Source organism: Physella acuta, unplaced genomic scaffold, assembly GCF_028476545.2.
Source record: "Physella acuta isolate Inbredline_101_S28 unplaced genomic scaffold, ASM2847654v3 ptg001574l, whole genome shotgun sequence".
Classification (NCBI taxonomy): domain Eukaryota; kingdom Metazoa; phylum Mollusca; class Gastropoda; family Physidae; genus Physella; species Physella acuta.
The window spans coordinates 90,682-111,032 of NW_026733088.1; the positions used below are offsets into that span (position 1 = coordinate 90,682).

Genomic DNA, 20,351 nt, shown 5'->3' on the forward strand with positions numbered 1-20,351 from the left:
TGACATAAACTATCCCACCAACTGTGTCATAAACTATTCCACCTTCCACCAACTGTGTCATAAACTATTCCACCTTCCACCAACTGTGTCATAAACTATTCCACCTTCCACCAACTGTGACAAAAACTATCCCACCTCCCACCAACTGTGACAAAAACTATCCCACCTCCCACCAACTGTGACATAAACTACACCACCTTCCACCAACTGTGACACAAACTATCCCACCTTCCACCAACTGTGACATAAACTATCCCCCCTACCACCAGCTGTTACATTAACTATCCCCCCTACCACCAGCTGTTACATAAACTATCCCACCTTCCAACAACTGTGACATAAACTATCCCACCAGCTGTTACATAAACTATCCCACCTTCCACCAACTGTGTCATAAACTATCCCACCTTCCACCAAATGTGACATAAACTATCCCACCTTCTACCAGCTGTTACATAAACTATCCCACCTTCGAACAACTGTGACAAAAACTATCCCACCTTCCACCAACTGTGACATAAACTATCCCACCAACTGTGACAAAAACTATCCCACCTCCCACCAACTGTGACATAAACTATCCCCATTACCACCTGCTGTTACATAAACTATCCCACCTTCCACCAACTGTGACATAAACTATCCCACCAACTGTGACATAAACTATCCCACCTTCCACCAACTGTGACATAAACTATCCCACCTTCCAACAACTGTGACATAAACTATCCCACCTTCCACCAACTGTGTCATAAACTATCCCACCTTCCACCAACTGTGACATAAACTATCCCACCAACTGTGACATAAACTTTCCCCCCTACCACCAACTGTGCCATAAACTATTCCACCTTCCACCAACTGTGACATAAACTATCCCACCTTCTACCAACTGTGACATAAACTATCCCACCTTCTACCAGCTGTTACATAAACTATCCCACCTTCCAACAACTGTGACAAAAACTATCCCATCTTCCACCAACTGTGACATAAACTATCCCACCAACTGTGACAAAAACTATCCCACCTCCCACCAACTGTGACATAAACTATCCCCCATACCACCTGCTGTTACATAAACTATCCCACCTTTCACCAACTGTGACATAAACTATCCCACCAGCTGTTACATAAACTATCCCACCTTCCACCAAATGTGTCATAAACTATCCCACCTTCCACCAAATGTGACATAAACTATCCCACCTTCCACCAACTGTGACTTAAACTATCCCACCTTCCACCAACTGTGACATAAATTATCCCACCTCCCACCAACTGTGACATAAACTATCCCACCTTCCACCAACTGTGACATAAACTATCCCACCTCCCACCAACTGTGACATAAACTATCCCACCTCCCACCAACTGTGACATAAACTATCCCACCAACTGTGACAAAAACTATCCCACCTCCCACCAACTGTGACATAAACTACCCCACCTTCCACCGACTGTGACATAAACTATCCCACCTTCCACCAACTGTGACATAAACTATCCCACCTTCCACCAACTGTGTCATAAACTATCCCACCTTCCACCAACTGTGACATAAACTATCCCACCAACTGTGACATAAACTATCCCCCCTACCACCAACTGTGCCATAAACTATTCCACCTTCCACCAACTGTGACTTAAACTATCCCACCTTCCACCAACTGTGACATAAATTATCCCACCTCCCACCAACTGTGACATAAACTATCCCACCTTCCACCAACTGTGACATAAACTATCCCACCTCCCACCAACTGTGACATAAACTATCCCACCTCCCACCAACTGTGACATAAACTATCCCACCAACTGTGACAAAAACTATCCCACCTCCCACCAACTGTGACATAAACTACCCCACCTTCCACCGACTGTGACATAAACTATCCCACCTTCCACCAACTGTGACATAAACTATCCCACCTTCCACCAACTGTGTCATAAACTATCCCACCTTCCACCAACTGTGACATAAACTATCCCACCATCTGTGACATAAACTATCCCCCCTACCACCAACTGTGCCATAAACTATTCCACCTTCCACCAACTGTGACATAAACTATCCCACCTTCCACCAACTGTGACATAAACTATCCCACCTTCCACCAACTGTGACATAAACTATCCCACCTTCCACCAACTGTGACATAAACTATCCCACTTTCCACCAACTGTGACATAAACTATCCCACCTTCCAACAACTGTGACATAAACTATCCCCCCTTCCACCAACTGTGACATAAACTATCCCACCTCCCACCAACTGTGACATAAACTACCCCACCAACTGTGACATAAACTATCCCACCTCCCACCAACTGTGACAAAAACTATCCCACCTCCCACCAACTGTGACATAAACTACCCCACCTTCCACCAACTGTGACATAAACTACCCCACCTTCCACCAACTGTGACATAAACTATCCCCCCTACCACCAGCTGTTACATAAACTATCCCCCCTACCACCAGCTGTTACATAAACTATCCCACTTTCCAACAACTGTGACATAAACTATCCCACCAGCTGTTACATAAACTATCCCACCTTCGAACAACTGTGACAAAAACTATCCCACCTTCCACCAACTGTGACATAAACTATCCCACCAACTGTGACAAAAACTATCCCACCTCCCACCAACTGTGACATAAACTATCCCCATTACCACCTGCTGTTACATAAACTATCCCACCTTCCACCAACTGTGTCATAAACTATCCCACCAACTGTGACATAAACTATCCCCCCTCCCACCAACTGTGATATAAACTACCCCACCTTCCACCAACTGTGACAAAAACTATCCCACCTTCCACCAACTGTGACATAAACTATCCCACCAACTGTGTCATAAACTATCCCACCTTCCACCAAATGTGACATAAACTATCCCACCTTCCACCAACTGTGACATAAACTATCCCACCTTCCACCAACTGTGACATAAACTATCCCACCTTCCACCAACTGTGTCATAAACTATCCCACCTCCCACCAACTGTGACATAAACTATCCCACCTTCCACCAACTGTGACATAAACTATCCCACCAGCTGTTACATAAACTATCCCACCTCCCACCAACTGTGACATAAACTATCCCACCTTCCACCAACTGTGCCATAAACTATCCCACCAACTGTGACAAAAACTATCCCACCTCCCACCAACTGTGACATAAACTATCCCACCTTCTACCAGCTGTTACATAAACTATCCCACCTTCCAACAACTGTGACAAAAACTATCCCACCTTCCACCAACTGTGACATAAACTATCCCACCAACTGTGACAAAAACTATCCCACCTCCCACCAACTGTGACATAAACTATCCCCCCTACCACCTGCTGTTACATAAACTATCCCACCTTCCACCAACTGTGACATAAACTATCCCACCAGCTGTTACATAAACTATCCCACCTTCCACCAACTGTGTCATAAACTATCCCACCTTCCACCAAATGTGACATAAACTATCCCACCTTCCACCAACTGTGACATAAACTATCCCACCTTCCACCAACTGTGACATAAACTATCCCACCTCCCACCAACTGTGACATAAACTATCCCACCTTCCACCAACTGTGACATAAACTATCCCACCAGCTGTTACATAAACTATCCCACCTCCCACCAACTGTGACATAAACTATCCCACCTCCCACCAACTGTGACATAAACTATCCCACCAACTGTAACAAAAACTATCCCACCTCCCACCAACTGTGACATAAACTATCCCACCTTCCACCAACTGTGACATAAACTATCCCACCTTCCACCAACTGTGACATAAACTATCCCACCTTCCACCAACTGTGTCATAAACTATCCCACCTTCCACCAACTGTGACATAAACTATCCCACCAACTGTGACATAAACTATCCCCCCTACCACCAACTGTGCCATAAACTATTTCAACTTCCACCAACTGTGACATAAACTATCCCACCTTCCACCAACTGTGACATAAACTATCCCACCTTCCACCAACTGTGACATAAACTATCCCACCTTCCACCAACTGTGACATAAACTATCCCACCTTCCACCAACTGTGACATAAACTATCCCACCAACTGTGTCATAAACTATTCCACCTTCCACCAACTGTGTCATAAACTATTCCACCTTCCACCAACTGTGTCATAAACTATTCCACCTTCCACCAACTGTGACAAAAACTATCCCACCTCCCACCAACTGTGACATAAACTATCCCACCAACTGTGACATAAACTATCCCACCTTCCACCAGCAGTAACGAGAGGCTGCATACAAGTCCAAGGTGAGCCCAGTACATTTCTTCTCACAGTTTCTGGCAGTGATGTCGACATCAGTGATGAGATCATCTCCACAGTCAAGCGTCAACAGACCAGCTTTAGTGCCGGGATAATAGTGGACATTTTGCTTCAAGCCACAACAATCTGTCAATTCATAAACAGTTATGACTTCATGTGAATGAAACTGTAATGCACTCTTAAGATATGTTTATATATATATATATATATATATATATATATATATATATATATATATATATATATATATATATATATATATATATATATATATACGGTGAAAGGACAGATGATCTCAGAGATCATTTGCCCGTGAGATATTTTGTCTGAAATATTTTGTCTGAGATCATTTGTCCTGAGATTATTTGTCATTGAACCATACATATAGAGAGAGAGAGACTCGCGTTGGTGACTTAATTATGTATTGAATACATTTAATTTACTAGTAGTTCATTATTATAAAGAAAGTAATTTATTTTCTCTTTTTAAGTGCATTATTATACATAAGCTTGTTACAAAAATGTTATTTTCTGCTATATTTTTAAGTATTTTAAAAAGTTTTAATTGGGTTGCATGACTAAAAACTATTGCGCACCAAATGAACCCTATAATGCGTGTATAATGGTGCGGAATATTAGTAGATACCCTTTTAATTTCAGAACATTATTTTTAATTCATTAAAATTAATTAAGCATCCAATTAATTCACATTTGATGTCAAAATGCATAATCATTGGGTCTTGAACTGTGCCAAGTTTGAAACGAATCAGTCAGAAGTGCTCGAAATTTTGCTCGCCCGTTTCGATCTATGACGACAGACAGAGGAAGCAAATTAAATAAAAGCTTGTAAAAACGTTTTAATCTGATAATTAAAAATAGACAATTACTATTACTTCGTGGAAAAAGCGGTTTTTATTTTTTTAAAAACTTACTCATAAGCAGTAGGCCTTTGTAGAAAAACTATTATTATAAGCTACGTGTTGTTTTTCATAGTAGCGAAATCCATTAGCAAAAAAGAATTTTAAGAATACTAATGAATAGCAGATAGCAAGCAAAAGACGATATCATTGTGCATGTATATCCTTTGATAAATGATGAACACCAATAAACATAATAGCCCTTTTCCTTGTAATTATGCTGTTTTTTAAAAGCCAGGGCGAAGCCTGGCCGGGACGGCTAATATGTCATGTAGTATTACGAAAGCGTGGATAAGAGAAAAAAAAACTGAATTTTTTACTGTTTGATAATAATTTTACGAGACGTCTGCGCGGAAAGCAATGCATTCCACTCGGCCTCTCAAAGCCCTAATTTTTAAATAAGTGCAAGAATTAGGGTTAGGGTTAAGATTAAATAGAATTTGCATACATTATTTTTACGACACATAAGACGCTGGCAAAGTTTTAGATTTTGCCAAGATTGAAGCTGTGCTATCGTATTTAAAAATGAAATTTGACCTACTTTTTAATTTCTCTGATGTCGGTTTGACAGTTATGTCTTCATCATCCGGGAACTCTTCGAAGGTCATACAACTTAAAACGTTCTCAGCCGCTGTCCTGCTCACAGCAGCTGGAGGAAATGTAGGAAGGTCAAATGTAAGGTCAGATGTTAGGTCCGAAGTAAGGTCACAAGGATAGCAGGACTAGGATAGCTCTACAAGGATAGCAGTACTAGGATAGCTCTACAAGGATAGCAGGACTAGGATAGCTCTACAACGATAGCAGGACTAGGATAGCTCTACAAGGATAGCAGGACTAGGATAGCTCTACAAGGATAGCAGGACGAGGATAGCTCTACAATGATAGCAGGACTAGGATAGTTCTACAGGGATAGCAGGACGAGGATAGCTCTACAAGGATAGCAGGACGAGGATAGCTCTACAAGGATAGCAGGACTAGGATAGCTCTACAAGGATAGCAGGACTAGGATAGCTCTACAAGGATAGCAGGACGAGGATAGCTCTACAAGGATAGCAGGACGAGGATAGCTCTACAAGGATAGCAGGACTAGGATAGCTCTACAAGGATAGCAGGACTAGGATAGCTCTACAAGGATAGCATTAGTGTGGCCGAAGATATATATATATATATATATATATATATATATACATATATATATATATATATATATATATATATATATATATATATATATATATATATATATATATATATATATATATATATATATATATATATATATATATATATATATATATATATATATATATATATATTCCATATACAAGTGTAAGTATGTGTATACGCATGTGCATATGTATTCAAATAATTTTTTTCTGCTGGTTGTATTTAGTTTTTGCTAAGTATTGCTAAGTAAATATAAAATCTATTTATTTTAACAAACGTAATAAAGAAATATATTAAATAAAATAAAATTTAAGGGACTATTTTTTATCAGAGAGACTGTAACTATTAAAACATAATTTTAATTACTTATTACTTAGGATGTGACAAACAAAGTAATATTTACCAGTAAGAAGTCCACAGAATGTCACTACACACCAAACTGTAAGTGGCTGCATCATTCATTTGCTGTGCACATCAGACCCACGAAGTAAACAAGCAAATAGCAGAACACCCACTTAGTTTCTTTCTAGATAGTCGCTAGTTTCATACACAGCTCAGAAGAGTAGGGGCGGGCCCAGCCTTTTAATGTTTTATTGTGTGTCTGTGTGGAGGGGAGGGGGGGTTGTTATGCATATCGCTTCCAAATGACCGGCCAAAGTCCGAAATGTTTCTTGACTTTAGACATTGGCCAGCCAGTTCGTGACCGGCCGAAGTCCAATTGAGAAATTTTAAATATCTATATTGATTTTAATTAAAGTTTATGATAGAAACAGTCAAATTGTTTTATAGTGCTAAATTTTAACTACTTTAACTTTTTATAACAGTATGAGAATAATGACATTTGAAGTAGATAGTTTGTATTTTAGACTTGCCTTGATTTGTTGTGGACTTGGCTGTATTATAAACCAGTGGCGTAGCTACCGTAAAACTAGAGTAAGCAAGGCATAGGGGCCCAAGGCACATAGGGGCCCTTTTCCCTCTTTACAAAAAAGTAAAGCTCTTACATAATATTTGTTTTATGTAAATAATTTTTAAAAGAAAGTTTATTTTCTACTATAGAAATAATTAAAAGTTCCAAAAAAAAAAACCCTACCCAGTCCTTTCTAATTGAACAGGCAGTGCCATTCAATGTGTGTGTGAGTGGGGGGGGGGGAGTGGTTGAACAGGACCAATCTGTAATAGTAACAATACAGGTGCTGTCGAATAGCCGGGAAGCTATTGAAAGAATTAGCCGATAAATAAACTTGAACTTTGACTCTTTGTACAATTTTTACCTTAATTTCATTTCACTTGTTGATCTAATTACTCTTTACTCAATATGGGGCTACTAACACCATACTTTTTTGGTTTTCATCCAATCGCCAAGAAACATAAGGAAGTCGTTGAGAAGACTCCAGACAGTACGGTGGTGCGGTTCGACACCCACAGTTTCCTAGCGGCTCTTTGCACCTGGGGGTCCGTTGGTTAGGTGTCCGGCGCAGCGGTACAGCGTTACTACTTGATTTAGCGGTCAAATTGCACAGGCGCATGAGCCGGGGCACCAGACGGTCGTGTAACACGGTGCGCCCCGTGCTTCCTCATGAGCACTATGGCGCCTATATTCGTTTTAATGAGCGCCATTCACTAGGGATACGGAAGGGTAATAAAATAGCATTGATTACAAAAGCGAATAAATGGTGTCCTCCAGCGCATCAGCAGTAGTTAAGGTTGGGCGCCCCGAGATAGCCAGTGGCTACCTGATTGAGCGTCCTGTAGGGTTTCTTCTAATTCAACGATCAAACTGCAACAGGGGCGGCCTTACGGACGACACCAAGCATAGGAGCACCCTACGGCGGGCCTCTTCGTTTGATGATTAAACCGAACCAAGAGTTGCATCCGGCTACCTATGGTAGTGCCACTAGTAACTCCCGCGACGCTCCTACGCGGTCGGCGAAAGGTGTTCAAGCTCACTATTACGGAGAATGATTAACGTCTGAGCGGTAGTGTGGACACACCCGCTCCCCAGAACCAAAGATGCGGGGGGGGGGGGGGGGGGGAATGACATTGGCATTGTTTACATTTCAATTATCTCAGTTTTAGAAAACAAGATCACACGACTAAAAATTTATAATCGGTAACGCTTGATGAAACGCTTGCAAATTGTTTCGTTACCCTGTTATGTTGGACTAGATCGCAACAACGCGAACGAGTACGCTAGTTACAGATAAACAATCTCTACCATTATTTTTTTTTTCATTATGATATTAATTTGTTATGAAACTAATTGTAGATATTCCCATTGGGTCAGTAATTTGTGGCAAATCTTCGGTCGAACTTTTTAGATACATTCGTCTCCGGGGACAATACAAGAATATCTAATTTTTAAAATCTAATTTAGCAATAGGTTGGTAAAAAGATTCAACGGAAAAATTGCCCAATTCAATAATAAAATTGTGAGACATCAAGATGGAATACTAGCGATCTCTCAATACGCTGGCTGTGAGTGAATTTTGGACCTAAACGGGTTTCAACGCAAATATTATAAAGTGTAAATCTTATTTTAAAATGAACGACTATAAAGTGGAAATTAAATAGAACTGTTAAAACCTTTCTAATAATAAGCTTTTAAATGCAATGAGAAAACGAAAATAAAACTTGCCTTTTTTGATAAACGCTTTTATCGCTCATGAGATCACTCACATATTTTAGCAGCGTTTAGGGTAAGGTTTAGGGTAAGGTTTAGGGTAAGGTTTAGGGTAAGGTTTAGGGTAAGGTTTAGGGTAAGGTTTAGGGTAAGGTTTAGGGTAAGGTTTAGGGTAAGGTTTAGGGTAAGGTTTAGGGTAAGGTTTAGGGTAAGGTTTAGGGTAAGGTTTAGGGTAAGGTTTAGGGTAAGGTTTAGGGTAAGGTTTAGGGTAAGGTTTAGGGTAAGGTTTAGGGTAAGGGTTAGGGTAAGGTTTAGGGTTAGGGTAAGGGTTAGGGTAAGGTTTAGGGTAAGGTTTAGGGTAAGGTTTAGGGTAAGGTTTAGGGTAAGGTTTAGGGTAAGGTTTAGGGTAAGGTTTAGGGTAAGGTTTAGGGTAAGGTTTAGGGTAAGGTTTAGGGTAAGGGTTAGGGTAAGGTTTAGGGTAAGGTTTAGGGTAAGGTTTAGGGTAAGGTTTAGGGTAAGGTTTAGGATAAGGTTTAGGGTAAGGTATATCTCAGCTTAGTTTAACGCAAATTATTTTAAAACAACCGATAAGAATGGAATAAGTTTTAGTAATATATTTTTAAAAATATAACAATAAAACAGCTAATGAAAGAAAGAAAATGATGAGTGTGTTTTAGGTTTGATGGTGAAGAAAATTATGTTTACTTTATTTGATTTTCATTTGATTTTCCTTTTATACTATAGAAGAGTTTGGTTGTAAATTATGTTAAAAATTCATAAAAAAACGTTTTAATAACAAGCTTTTATGTAATAATGCACTAAAAAGTAGAAAATAAATTATAGACTACTATTTAAATTACAATAAAAAAAGCGTGGGTCACTTTAGTATCTATTGGATACCTTAACTAATGTTAAGGAAGACTCCCACGCTTTTCTTGGTTATGATTATTTAAATAGTAGTCTATAATTTATTTTCTACTTTTTAGTGCATTATAACATAAAAGCTTGTTATTAAAGAGCTTTTTTATACTATTTTTTTCAGTACTTTACATGTTTTATTTACATTAGAGTTACATGACTAAAAACCATTGCGCGCCTACTGAACGTGATGGCGCGTGTGGTGTGGTTGGATAGACATGCCTACTAGTTCGGTCCAAATTTTAATTAATTCATAAAAAATTAATTAGGCATCCAATTAAGTCAAATTTAATTTTAGATTGCATTGTCTTTATGTCTTGACCCACGTGCCAACTGTAAATCGTATCGGTCAAGTAGAAGTTTCCGAATTTTCACTCCGGCGTTTTGATCTAGACAGACTGACGACTGACGACTGACGAGGAAGTGAGTTAAATAAAAATTCATAAAAAAACGTTTTAATAACAAGCTTTTATGTACTAATGCACTAAAAAGTAGAAAATAAATTATACACTACTATTTAAATTACTATAAAGAAAAGCGTGGGTCACTTTAGTACTTTAGTACCTATTGGATACCTTTACTAATATTTGAGAAGAGACCCACGCTTTTCTTTATAGTGATTTAAATAGTAGTGTATAATTTATTTTCTACTTTTTAGTGCATTAGTACATAAAAGCTTGTTATTAAAACGGGTTTTTTTTTTAAATTTTTTGTCAGTACTTTACATGTTTTATTTACAATAGTGTTACATGACTAAAAACCATTGCGCGTCTGTTGAACGTGATGGCGCAGCTATTGAACCTGATGGCGCAGATATTGAACGTGATGACGCTTGTGGTGTGGTTGGATAGACATGCCTACTAATTCGGTCCGAATTTTAATTAATTCTTAAAAAATTTATTAGGCATCCAATTAAGTCAAATTTAGTTTCAGATTGCATTGTCTTCATGTCTTGACCCACGTACCAACTGTGAATCGTATCGGTCAAGTAGAACTGTCCGAATTTTCACTCCTGCATTTCGATCTAGACTGACGACTGACGACAGACTGACGAGGAAGTGAGTTAAAAGAAAATTCATAAAAAACGTTTTAATAACAAGCTTTTATGTACTAATGCACTAAAAAGTAGAAAATAAATTATACACTACTATTTAAATTTCTAGAAAGAAAAGCGTGGGTCACTTTAGTATCTATTGGATACTTTTACTAATGTTAAGGAAGACACCCACGCTTTTCTTTATAGTAATTTAAATAGTAGTGTATAATTTATTTTCTACTTTTTAGTGCATTAGTACATAAAAGCTTGTTATTAAAACGTTTTTTATGAATTATTTTTTTCAGTACTTTACATGTTTTATTTACAATAGAGTTACATGACTAAAAACCATTGCGCGCCTACTGAACATCACGTTCAGTAGGCGCGCAATGGTTTTTGAACGCAGCCATTGAACGTGATGGCGCAGCTATTGAAGGTGATGACGCGTGTGGTTTGGTTGGCTAGACATGCCTACTAATTCGGTCCAAATTTTAATTAATTCATAAAAAATTAATTAGGCATCCAATTAAGTCAAATTTAGTTTCAGATTGCATTGTCTTCATGTCTTGACCCACGTACCAACTGTGAATCGTATCGGTCAAGTAGAACTGTCCGAATTTTCACTCCTGCATTTCGATCTAGACTGACGACTGACGACAGACTGACGAGGAAGTGAGTTAAAAGAAAATTCATAAAAAACGTTTTAATAACAAGCTTTTATGTACTAATGCACTAAAAAGTAGAAAATAAATTATACACTACTATTTAAATTTCTAGAAAGAAAAGCGTGGGTCACTTTAGTATCTATTGGATACTTTTACTAATGTTAAGGAAGACACCCACGCTTTTCTTTATAGTAATTTAAATAGTAGTGTATAATTTATTTTCTACTTTTTAGTGCATTAGTACATAAAAGCTTGTTATTAAAACGTTTTTTATGAATTATTTTTTTCAGTACTTTACATGTTTTATTTACAATAGAGTTACATGACTAAAAACCATTGCGCGCCTACTGAACATCACGTTCAGTAGGCGCGCAATGGTTTTTGAACGCAGCCATTGAACGTGATGGCGCAGCTATTGAAGGTGATGACGCGTGTGGTTTGGTTGGCTAGACATGCCTACTAATTCGGTCCAAATTTTAATTAATTCATAAAAAATTAATTAGGCATCCAATTAAGTCAAATTTAGTTTCAGATTGCATTGTCTTCATGTCTTGACCCACGTACCAACTGTGAATCGTATCGGTCAAGTAGAACTGTCCGAATTTTCACTCCTGCATTTCGATCTAGACTGACGACTGACGACAGACTGACGAGGAAGTGAGTTAAAAGAAAATTCATAAAAAACGTTTTAATAACAAGCTTTTATGTACTAATGCACTAAAAAGTAGAAAATAAATTATACACTACTATTTAAATTTCTAGAAAGAAAAGCGTGGGTCACTTTAGTATCTATTGGATACTTTTACTAATGTTAAGGAAGACACCCACGCTTTTCTTTATAGTAATTTAAATAGTAGTGTATAATTTATTTTCTACTTTTTAGTGCATTAGTACATAAAAGCTTGTTATTAAAACGTTTTTTATGAATTATTTTTTTCAGTACTTTACATGTTTTATTTACAATAGAGTTACATGACTAAAAACCATTGCGCGCCTACTGAACATCACGTTCAGTAGGCGCGCAATGGTTTTTGAACGCAGCCATTGAACGTGATGGCGCAGCTATTGAAGGTGATGACGCGTGTGGTTTGGTTGGCTAGACATGCCTACTAATTCGGTCCAAATTTTAATTAATTCATAAAAAATTAATTAGGCATCCAATTAAGTCAAATTTAGTTTCAGATTGCATTGTCTTCATGTCTTGACCCACGTGTCAAATGTGAATCGTATCGGTCGAGTAGAAGTTTCCGAATTTTCACTCCTGCGTTTCGATCTAGACTGACGACAGACTGGCGACGACAGAGGAAGTGAGTTAAATAAAAGCTTGTAATAAAAGCTTGTAAAAATCTTGTAATAAAAAGCAGAAAGACCTCTGGGATCAATATTTGTCGTTTTCAAGACTTTACTGGGACCCACGCCTCTGAATCAACTGTGTTAAAGGCTTGAAATGTACACATCCGTTATAGAATGAAAGTGTGCACTTCCTGTTTTTAATTACATGTAACAATCAACGCACGCCCAAGTTGGGAAACTAAACATCATAAGGCTAACATTAGGCTATGATCTTTAGGCTAATATAAGCCAATATCATAAGGCTAATATAAAGCCACTATTATTATGCCAACATTAGGCTATGGTCACATACGAATGCTGCTCCAGACTTTTTATTGAACTGTTTTTACTTTCTGGTATTCGAAGTACTAGCCGTCAGTACCCGTTACACGTGAAATATAGGCCTATATATTTTTACTGTTATGCTTATTTGGAAAAAAACACTATGTGCTTTACTACACGTTGAGTAATATTAATGACAAAGCAAAGAAATTACTAAATGGCTAAACATCCGACACATTTAAAAAAAAAAATTCATAAAAAACGTTTTAATAACAAGCTTTTATGTAATGATGCACTAAAAAGTAGAAAATAAATTATAGACTACTATTTAAATAACTATAAAGAAAAGCGTGGGTCACTTTAGTATCTATTGGATACCTTTACTAATGTTAAGGAAGACACCCACGCTTTTCTTTATAGTTATTTAAATAGTAGTCTATAATTTATTTTCTACTTTTTAGTGCATCATTACATAAAAGCTTGTTATTAAAACGTTTTTTATGAATTTTTTTTCAGTACTTTACATGTTTTATTTACAATAGAGTTACATGACTAAAAACCATTGCGCGCCTACTGAACATCACGTTCAGTAGGCGCGCAATGGTTTTTGAACGCAGCCATTGAAGCTATTGAAGGTGATGACGCGTGTGGTGTGGTTGGCTAGACATGCCTACTAATTCGGTCCAAATTTTAATTAATTCATAAAAAATTAATTAGGCATCCAATTAAGTCAAATTTAGTTTCAGATTGCATTGTCTTCATGTCTTGACCCACGTGCCAACTGTGAATCGTATCGGTCAAGTAGAACTGTCCGAATTTTCACTCCTGCGTTTCCGTCTAGACAGACAGACAGACAGAGGAAGTGAGTTAAATAAAAGCTTGTAAAAACCATTGCGCGCCTACTGAACATCACGTTCAGTAGGCGCGCAATGGTTTTTGAACGCAGCCATTACGTGATGGCGCAGCTATTGAAGGTGATGACGCGTGTGGTGTGGTTGGCTAGACATGCCTACTAATTCGGTCCAAATTTTAATTAATTCATAAAAAATTAATTAGGCATCCAATTAAGTCAAATTTAGTTTCAGATTGCATTGTCTTCATGTCTTGACCCACGTGCCAACTGTGAATCGTATCGGTCAAGTAGAACTGTCCGAATTTTCACTCCTGCGTTTCCGTCTAGACAGACAGACAGACAGAGGAAGTGAGTTAAATAAAAGCTTGTAAAAAAACACTAGACTACCCGTTATCTAGTTAGATAACTGTGGGTTTCGGGGGTCATCCATAAATGACATCACGTCTGTCACTTATCATCACAAAATAACCAGACCCCACATTCAAAAAGACATTTTGTATCTTTTAAAATCACCGATTTCGGCTGAGCATGGGTCTGACCACACTATCCCTTCATATACTGACGTCACAGGTGACCTACTCAACTCTACTTCACCTGCCCAGTGTCCCGCCAAGTTTCAGACAACATGTATATAGCTTTATTTGTGTTATTATTTGAGTGACAACAAAGCTGTAAAATTAAACAAACTTGGCAAAAAATGTGGTTATTTTTTTATTTACTACAGAACTAGAAAAAGTCCAGAAGTTTGGTAAGTGAAGCAAACAATTATAAATCAGAATGATAGGAGATGGTCAGTTGGTCAGTGGGACAAACAATTATAAATCAGAATGATGGTCAGTTGGTCAGTGTAGCAAACAATTATAAATCAGAATGATAGGAGATGGTCAGTTGGTCAGTGCAGCAAGTTGAAAATAAATTTGGCCACGTTAACTTCCTGCATGCCGCCATTGCTGAAGAAAGCAAGACGAATGGCGTCTGTTGATATGTCTCGAACTCTGTGGACAGAATATCGTAAGATGTGACCATATGGGTCAAGGTTATTGTTACACACACACACACACACGATATTAAAACCATAACGTTATATAACGATATGTGAACCTATCTACTACCAAACTAGATATGTAAACCTATTCACCACTAAACTAAATATGTAAACCAATCCACCACCAACCTAGATACGTGAACCTATCCACCATACCTAGATATGTGAACCTATCCACCACCAACTAGAAATGTGAACCAATCCACCATCACCTAGATATGTGAACCAATCCACCACCAACCTAGATATGTGAACCTATCCACCATACCTAGATATGTAAACCAATCCACCACCACCTAGATATGTGAACCTATCCACCTTACCTAGATATGTGAACCTATCCACCATCACCTAGACATGTGAACCTATCCACCAATTAGAAATGTGAACCTATCCAACACCAACTAGAAATGTGAACCAATCCACCACCAACCTAGATATGTGAACCAATCCACCACCAACCTAGATATGTGAACCTATCCACCATACCTAGATATGTGAACCTATCCACCATCACCTAGATATGTGAACCTATCCACCATACCAAGATATGTGAACCTATCCACCACCAACCTAGATATGTGAACCTATCCACCCTACCTAGATATGTAAACCAATCCACCACCACCTAGATATGTGAACCTATCCACCATCACCTAGACATGTGAACCTATCCACCAACTAGAAATGTGAACCTATCCACCACCAACTAGAAATGTGAACCAATCCACCACCAACCTAGATATGTGAACCAATCCACCACCAACCTAGATATGTGAACCTATCCACCATACCTAGATATGTGAACCTATCCACCACCAACTAGAAATGTGAACCAATCCACCATCACCTAGATATGTGAACCTATCCACCATACCAAGATATGTGAACCTATCCACCACCAACTAGAAATGTGAACCTATCCACCATCACCTAGATATATGAACCTATCCACCACCACCTAGACATGTGAACCTATCCACCACCTAGATATGTGAACCTATCCACCACCTAGATATGTGAACCTATCCACCACCACCTAGACATGTGAACCTATCCACCACCTAGACATGTGAACCTATCCACCACCTAGATATGTGAACCTATCCACCACCTAGATATGTGAACCTATCCACCACCAACTAGAAATGTGAACCTATCCACCACCAACTAGATATGTGAACCTATCCACCACCAACTAGAAATGTGAACCTATCCACCACCACCTAGACATGTAAACCTATCCACCACCACCTAGACATGTAAACCTATCCACCATCTAGATATGTGAACCTATCCACCACCTAGATATGTGAACCTATCCACCACCTAGATATGTGAACCTATCCACCACCAACTAGAAATGTGAACCTATCCACCACCACCTAGACATGTAAACCTATCCACCATCTAGATATGTGAACCTATCCACCACCTAGATATGTGAACCTATCCACCACCTAGATATGTGAACCTATCCACCACCACCTAGACACGGAACCTATCCACCACCACCTAGACATGTGAACCTATCCACCACCAACTAGAAATGTGAACCTATCCACCACCACCTAGACTTGTGAACCTATCTACCACCACCTAGACTTGTGAACCTATCTACCACCTAGACATGTGAACCTATCCACCACCACCTAGATATGTGAACCTATCCACCACCACCTAGATATGTGAACCTATCCACCACCTAGATATGTGAACCTATCCACCGCCACCTAGATGTGTGAACCTATCCACCACCACCTAGACATGTGAACCTATCCACCACCTAGACATGTGAACCTATCCACCACCAACTAGAAATGTGAACCTATCCACCAACTAGAAATGTGAACCTATCCACCACCACCTAGATATGTGAACCTATCCACCATCACCTAGACATGTGAACCTATCCACCACCACCTAGAAATGTGAACCTATCCACCACCACCTAGATATGTAAACCTATCCACCATCACCTAGACATGTGAACCTATCCACCACCAACTAGAAATGTGAACCTATCCACCACCAACTAGAAATGTGAACCTATCCACCACCACCTAGACTTGTGAACCTATCTACCATCACCTAGATATATGAACCTATCCACTCCAACCTAGATATGTGAACCTATCCACCACCACCTAGATATGTGAACCTATCCACCACCTAGATATGTGAACCTATCCACCACCACCTAGACATGTGAACCTATCCACCACCTAGATATGTGAACCTATCCACCACCACCTAGACATGTGAACCTATCCACCACCTAGATATGTGAACCTATCCACCACCAACTAGAAATGTGAACCTATCCACCACCTAGATATGTGAACCTATCCACCATCACCTAGACATGTGAACCTATCCACCACCTAGATATGTGAACCTATCCACCACCACCTAGATATGTGAACCTATCCACCACCAACCTAGATACGTAAACCTATCCACCACCACCTAGATATATGAACCTATCCACTCCAACCTAGATATGTGAACCTATCCACCACCACCTAGATATGTGAACCTATCCACCACCTAGATATGTGAACCTATCCACCACGACCTAGACATGTGAACCTATCCACCACCTAGATATGTGAACCTATCCACCACCACCTAGACATGTGAACCTATCCACCACCTAGATATGTGAACCTATCCACCACCAACTAGAAATGTGAACCTATCCACCACCTAGATATGTGAACCTATCCATCATCACCTAGACATGTGAACCTATCCACCACCTAGATATGTGAACCTATCCACCACCACCTAGATATGTGAACCTATCCACCACCTAGATATGTGAACCTATACACCACCAACTAGAAATGTGAACCTATCCACCACCTAGATATGTGAACCTATCCACCATCTAGATATGTGAACCTATCCACCACCAACTAGAAATGTGAACCTATCCACTACCTAGATATGTGAACCTATCCACCACCAACTAGAAATGTGAACCTATCCACCACCACCTAGATATGTGAACCTATCCACCACCACCTAGATATGTGAACCTATCCACCACCTAGACATGTGAACCTATCCACCACCACCTAGATATGTGAACCTATCCACCACCACCTAGATATGTGAACCTATTCACCACCTAGATATGTGAACCTATTCACCACCACCTAGACATGTGAACCTATCCACCACCAACTAGATATGTGAACCTATCCACCACCACCTAGATATGTGAACCTATCCACCACCAACCTAGATATGTGAACCTATTCACCACCTAGATATGTGAACCTATTCACCACCACCTAGACATGTGAACCTATCCACCACCACCTAGACATGTGAACCTATTCACCACCTAGACATGTGAACCTATCCACCACCTAGATATGTGAACCTATTCACCACCTAGATATGTGAACCTATCCACCACCACCTAGACTTGTGAACCTATCTACCATCACCTAGACATGTGAACCTATCCACCAACTAGATATGTGAACCTATCCACCACCAACCTAGATACGTAAACCTATCCACCACCACCTAGATATATGAACCTATCCACTCCAACCTAGATATGTGAACCTATCCACCATCACCTAGATATGTGAACCTATCCACCACCACCTAGATATGTGAACCTATCCACCACCAACTAGAAATGTGAACCAATCCACCACCACCTAGACTTGTGAACCTATCCACCACCACCTAGATATGTGAACCTATCCACCACCTAGATATATGAACCTATCCACCACCACCTAGATATGTGAACCTATCCACCACCTAGATATGTGAACCTATCCACCACCACCTAGACATGTGAACCTATCCACCACCACCTAGACATGTGAACCTATCCACCACCTAGATATGTGAACCTATCCACTATCTAGATATGTGAACCTATCCACCATCTAGATATGTGAACCTATCCACTCCAACCTAGATATGTGAACCTATCCACCACCACCTAGACAAGTGAACCTATCCACCATCACCTAGATATATGAACCTATCCACTCCAACCTAGATATGTGAACCTATCCACCACATGGATATGTGAACCTATCCACCACGTAGATATGTGAACCAATTATTGTTATGGGATATTACATAATAATGCAATATAAATTTACAATCAGGACGTATAAAATACAAATTGTACATAATATTTATATTATTAAAAGCCCCTCCCTCGCAAATAGCAGTAGATTTCTTCGCTGCACACGTTTAGATCATGTGTAGCCTTATGGCTCTCGAAGGGGCCCACTTGGAGACTTGGAGGACGACAAAGACAACCATTGCTAACGTACAGACTCTTAAGAAATTCTGGCCCGATAACATCGCCACTTTTCTTATATGGGAAACGACAGGGCAAGTTGCAGATGAAGAGGAAAATTGGAGCAGAAGATGGAGTTGGGTAGGGCAAACACCGCGCAGACCGCCAACCTACATCACTAAGCAGATGGGTAGGGCAAACACCGCGCAGACCGCCAACCAACATCACTAAGCAGATGGGTAGGGCAAACACCGCGCAGACCGCCAACCAACATCACTAAGCAGATGGGTAGGGCAAACACCGCGCAGACCGCCAACCAACATCACTAAGCAGATGGGTAGGGCAAACACCGCGCAGACCGCCAACCAACATCACTAAGCAGATGGGTAGGGCAAACACCGCGCAGACCGCCAACCAACATCACCAAGCAGATGGGTAGGGCAAACACCGCGCAGACCGCCAACCAACATCACTAAGCAGATGGGTAGGGCAAACACCGCGCAGACCGCCAACCAACATCACTAAGCAGATGGGTAGGGCAAACACCGCGCAGACCGCCAACCAACATCACTAAGCAGATGGGTAGGGCAAACACCGCGCAGACCGCCAACCAACATCACTAAGCAGATGGGTAGGGCAAACACCGCGCAGACCGCCAACCAACATCACCAAGCAGATGGGTAGGGCAAACACCGCGCAGACCGCCAACCAACATCACTAAGCAGATGGGTAGGGCAAACACCGCGCAGACCGCCAACCAACATCACTAAGCAGATGGGTAGGGCAAACACCGCGCAGACCGCCAACCAACATCACCAAGCAGATGGGTAGGGCAAACACCGCGCAGACCGCCAACCAACATCACTAAGCAGATGGGTAGGGCAAACACCGCGCAGACCG

At 40.0% G+C, this 20,351-nt stretch overlaps 2 protein-coding genes across 10 annotated transcripts in view; both read right to left on the reverse strand.

Moving 5' to 3' along the window:
* The window catches only part of LOC131928944 (uncharacterized), a 42,117-nt gene extending 34,880 nt beyond the window's left edge, over positions 1-7,237 (reverse strand). For 3 of the 7 annotated variants that reach the window (XM_059285126.1, XM_059285122.1, XM_059285120.1), the window contains exons 1-3: positions 6,816-7,236; positions 5,787-5,894; positions 4,277-4,455 (exon numbers count right to left, since the gene is read on the reverse strand). In XM_059285126.1, the coding sequence (XP_059141109.1) occupies positions 4,277-4,455; positions 5,787-5,894; positions 6,816-6,870 (342 nt within the window). In that variant the 5' untranslated portion in view covers positions 6,871-7,236. Of the gene's footprint in view, positions 1-4,276; positions 4,456-5,786; positions 5,895-6,815 lie in introns of all 7 variants that reach the window. The other 4 variants (XR_009383866.1, XM_059285124.1, XM_059285123.1 and 1 more) reach the window with 3 other exon arrangements.
* Positions 7,238-14,832: 7,595 nt separating this feature from the next.
* The window catches only part of LOC131928943 (nuclear receptor subfamily 2 group E member 1), a 48,412-nt gene continuing 42,893 nt past the window's right edge, over positions 14,833-20,351 (reverse strand). For all 3 annotated transcript variants that reach the window (XM_059285118.1, XM_059285119.1, XM_059285117.1), the window contains one exon: positions 14,833-15,116. In XM_059285118.1, coding sequence (XP_059141101.1) covers positions 15,014-15,116 — 103 coding nt within the window. In that variant the 3' untranslated portion in view covers positions 14,833-15,013. The remainder of the gene's footprint in view (positions 15,117-20,351) is intronic.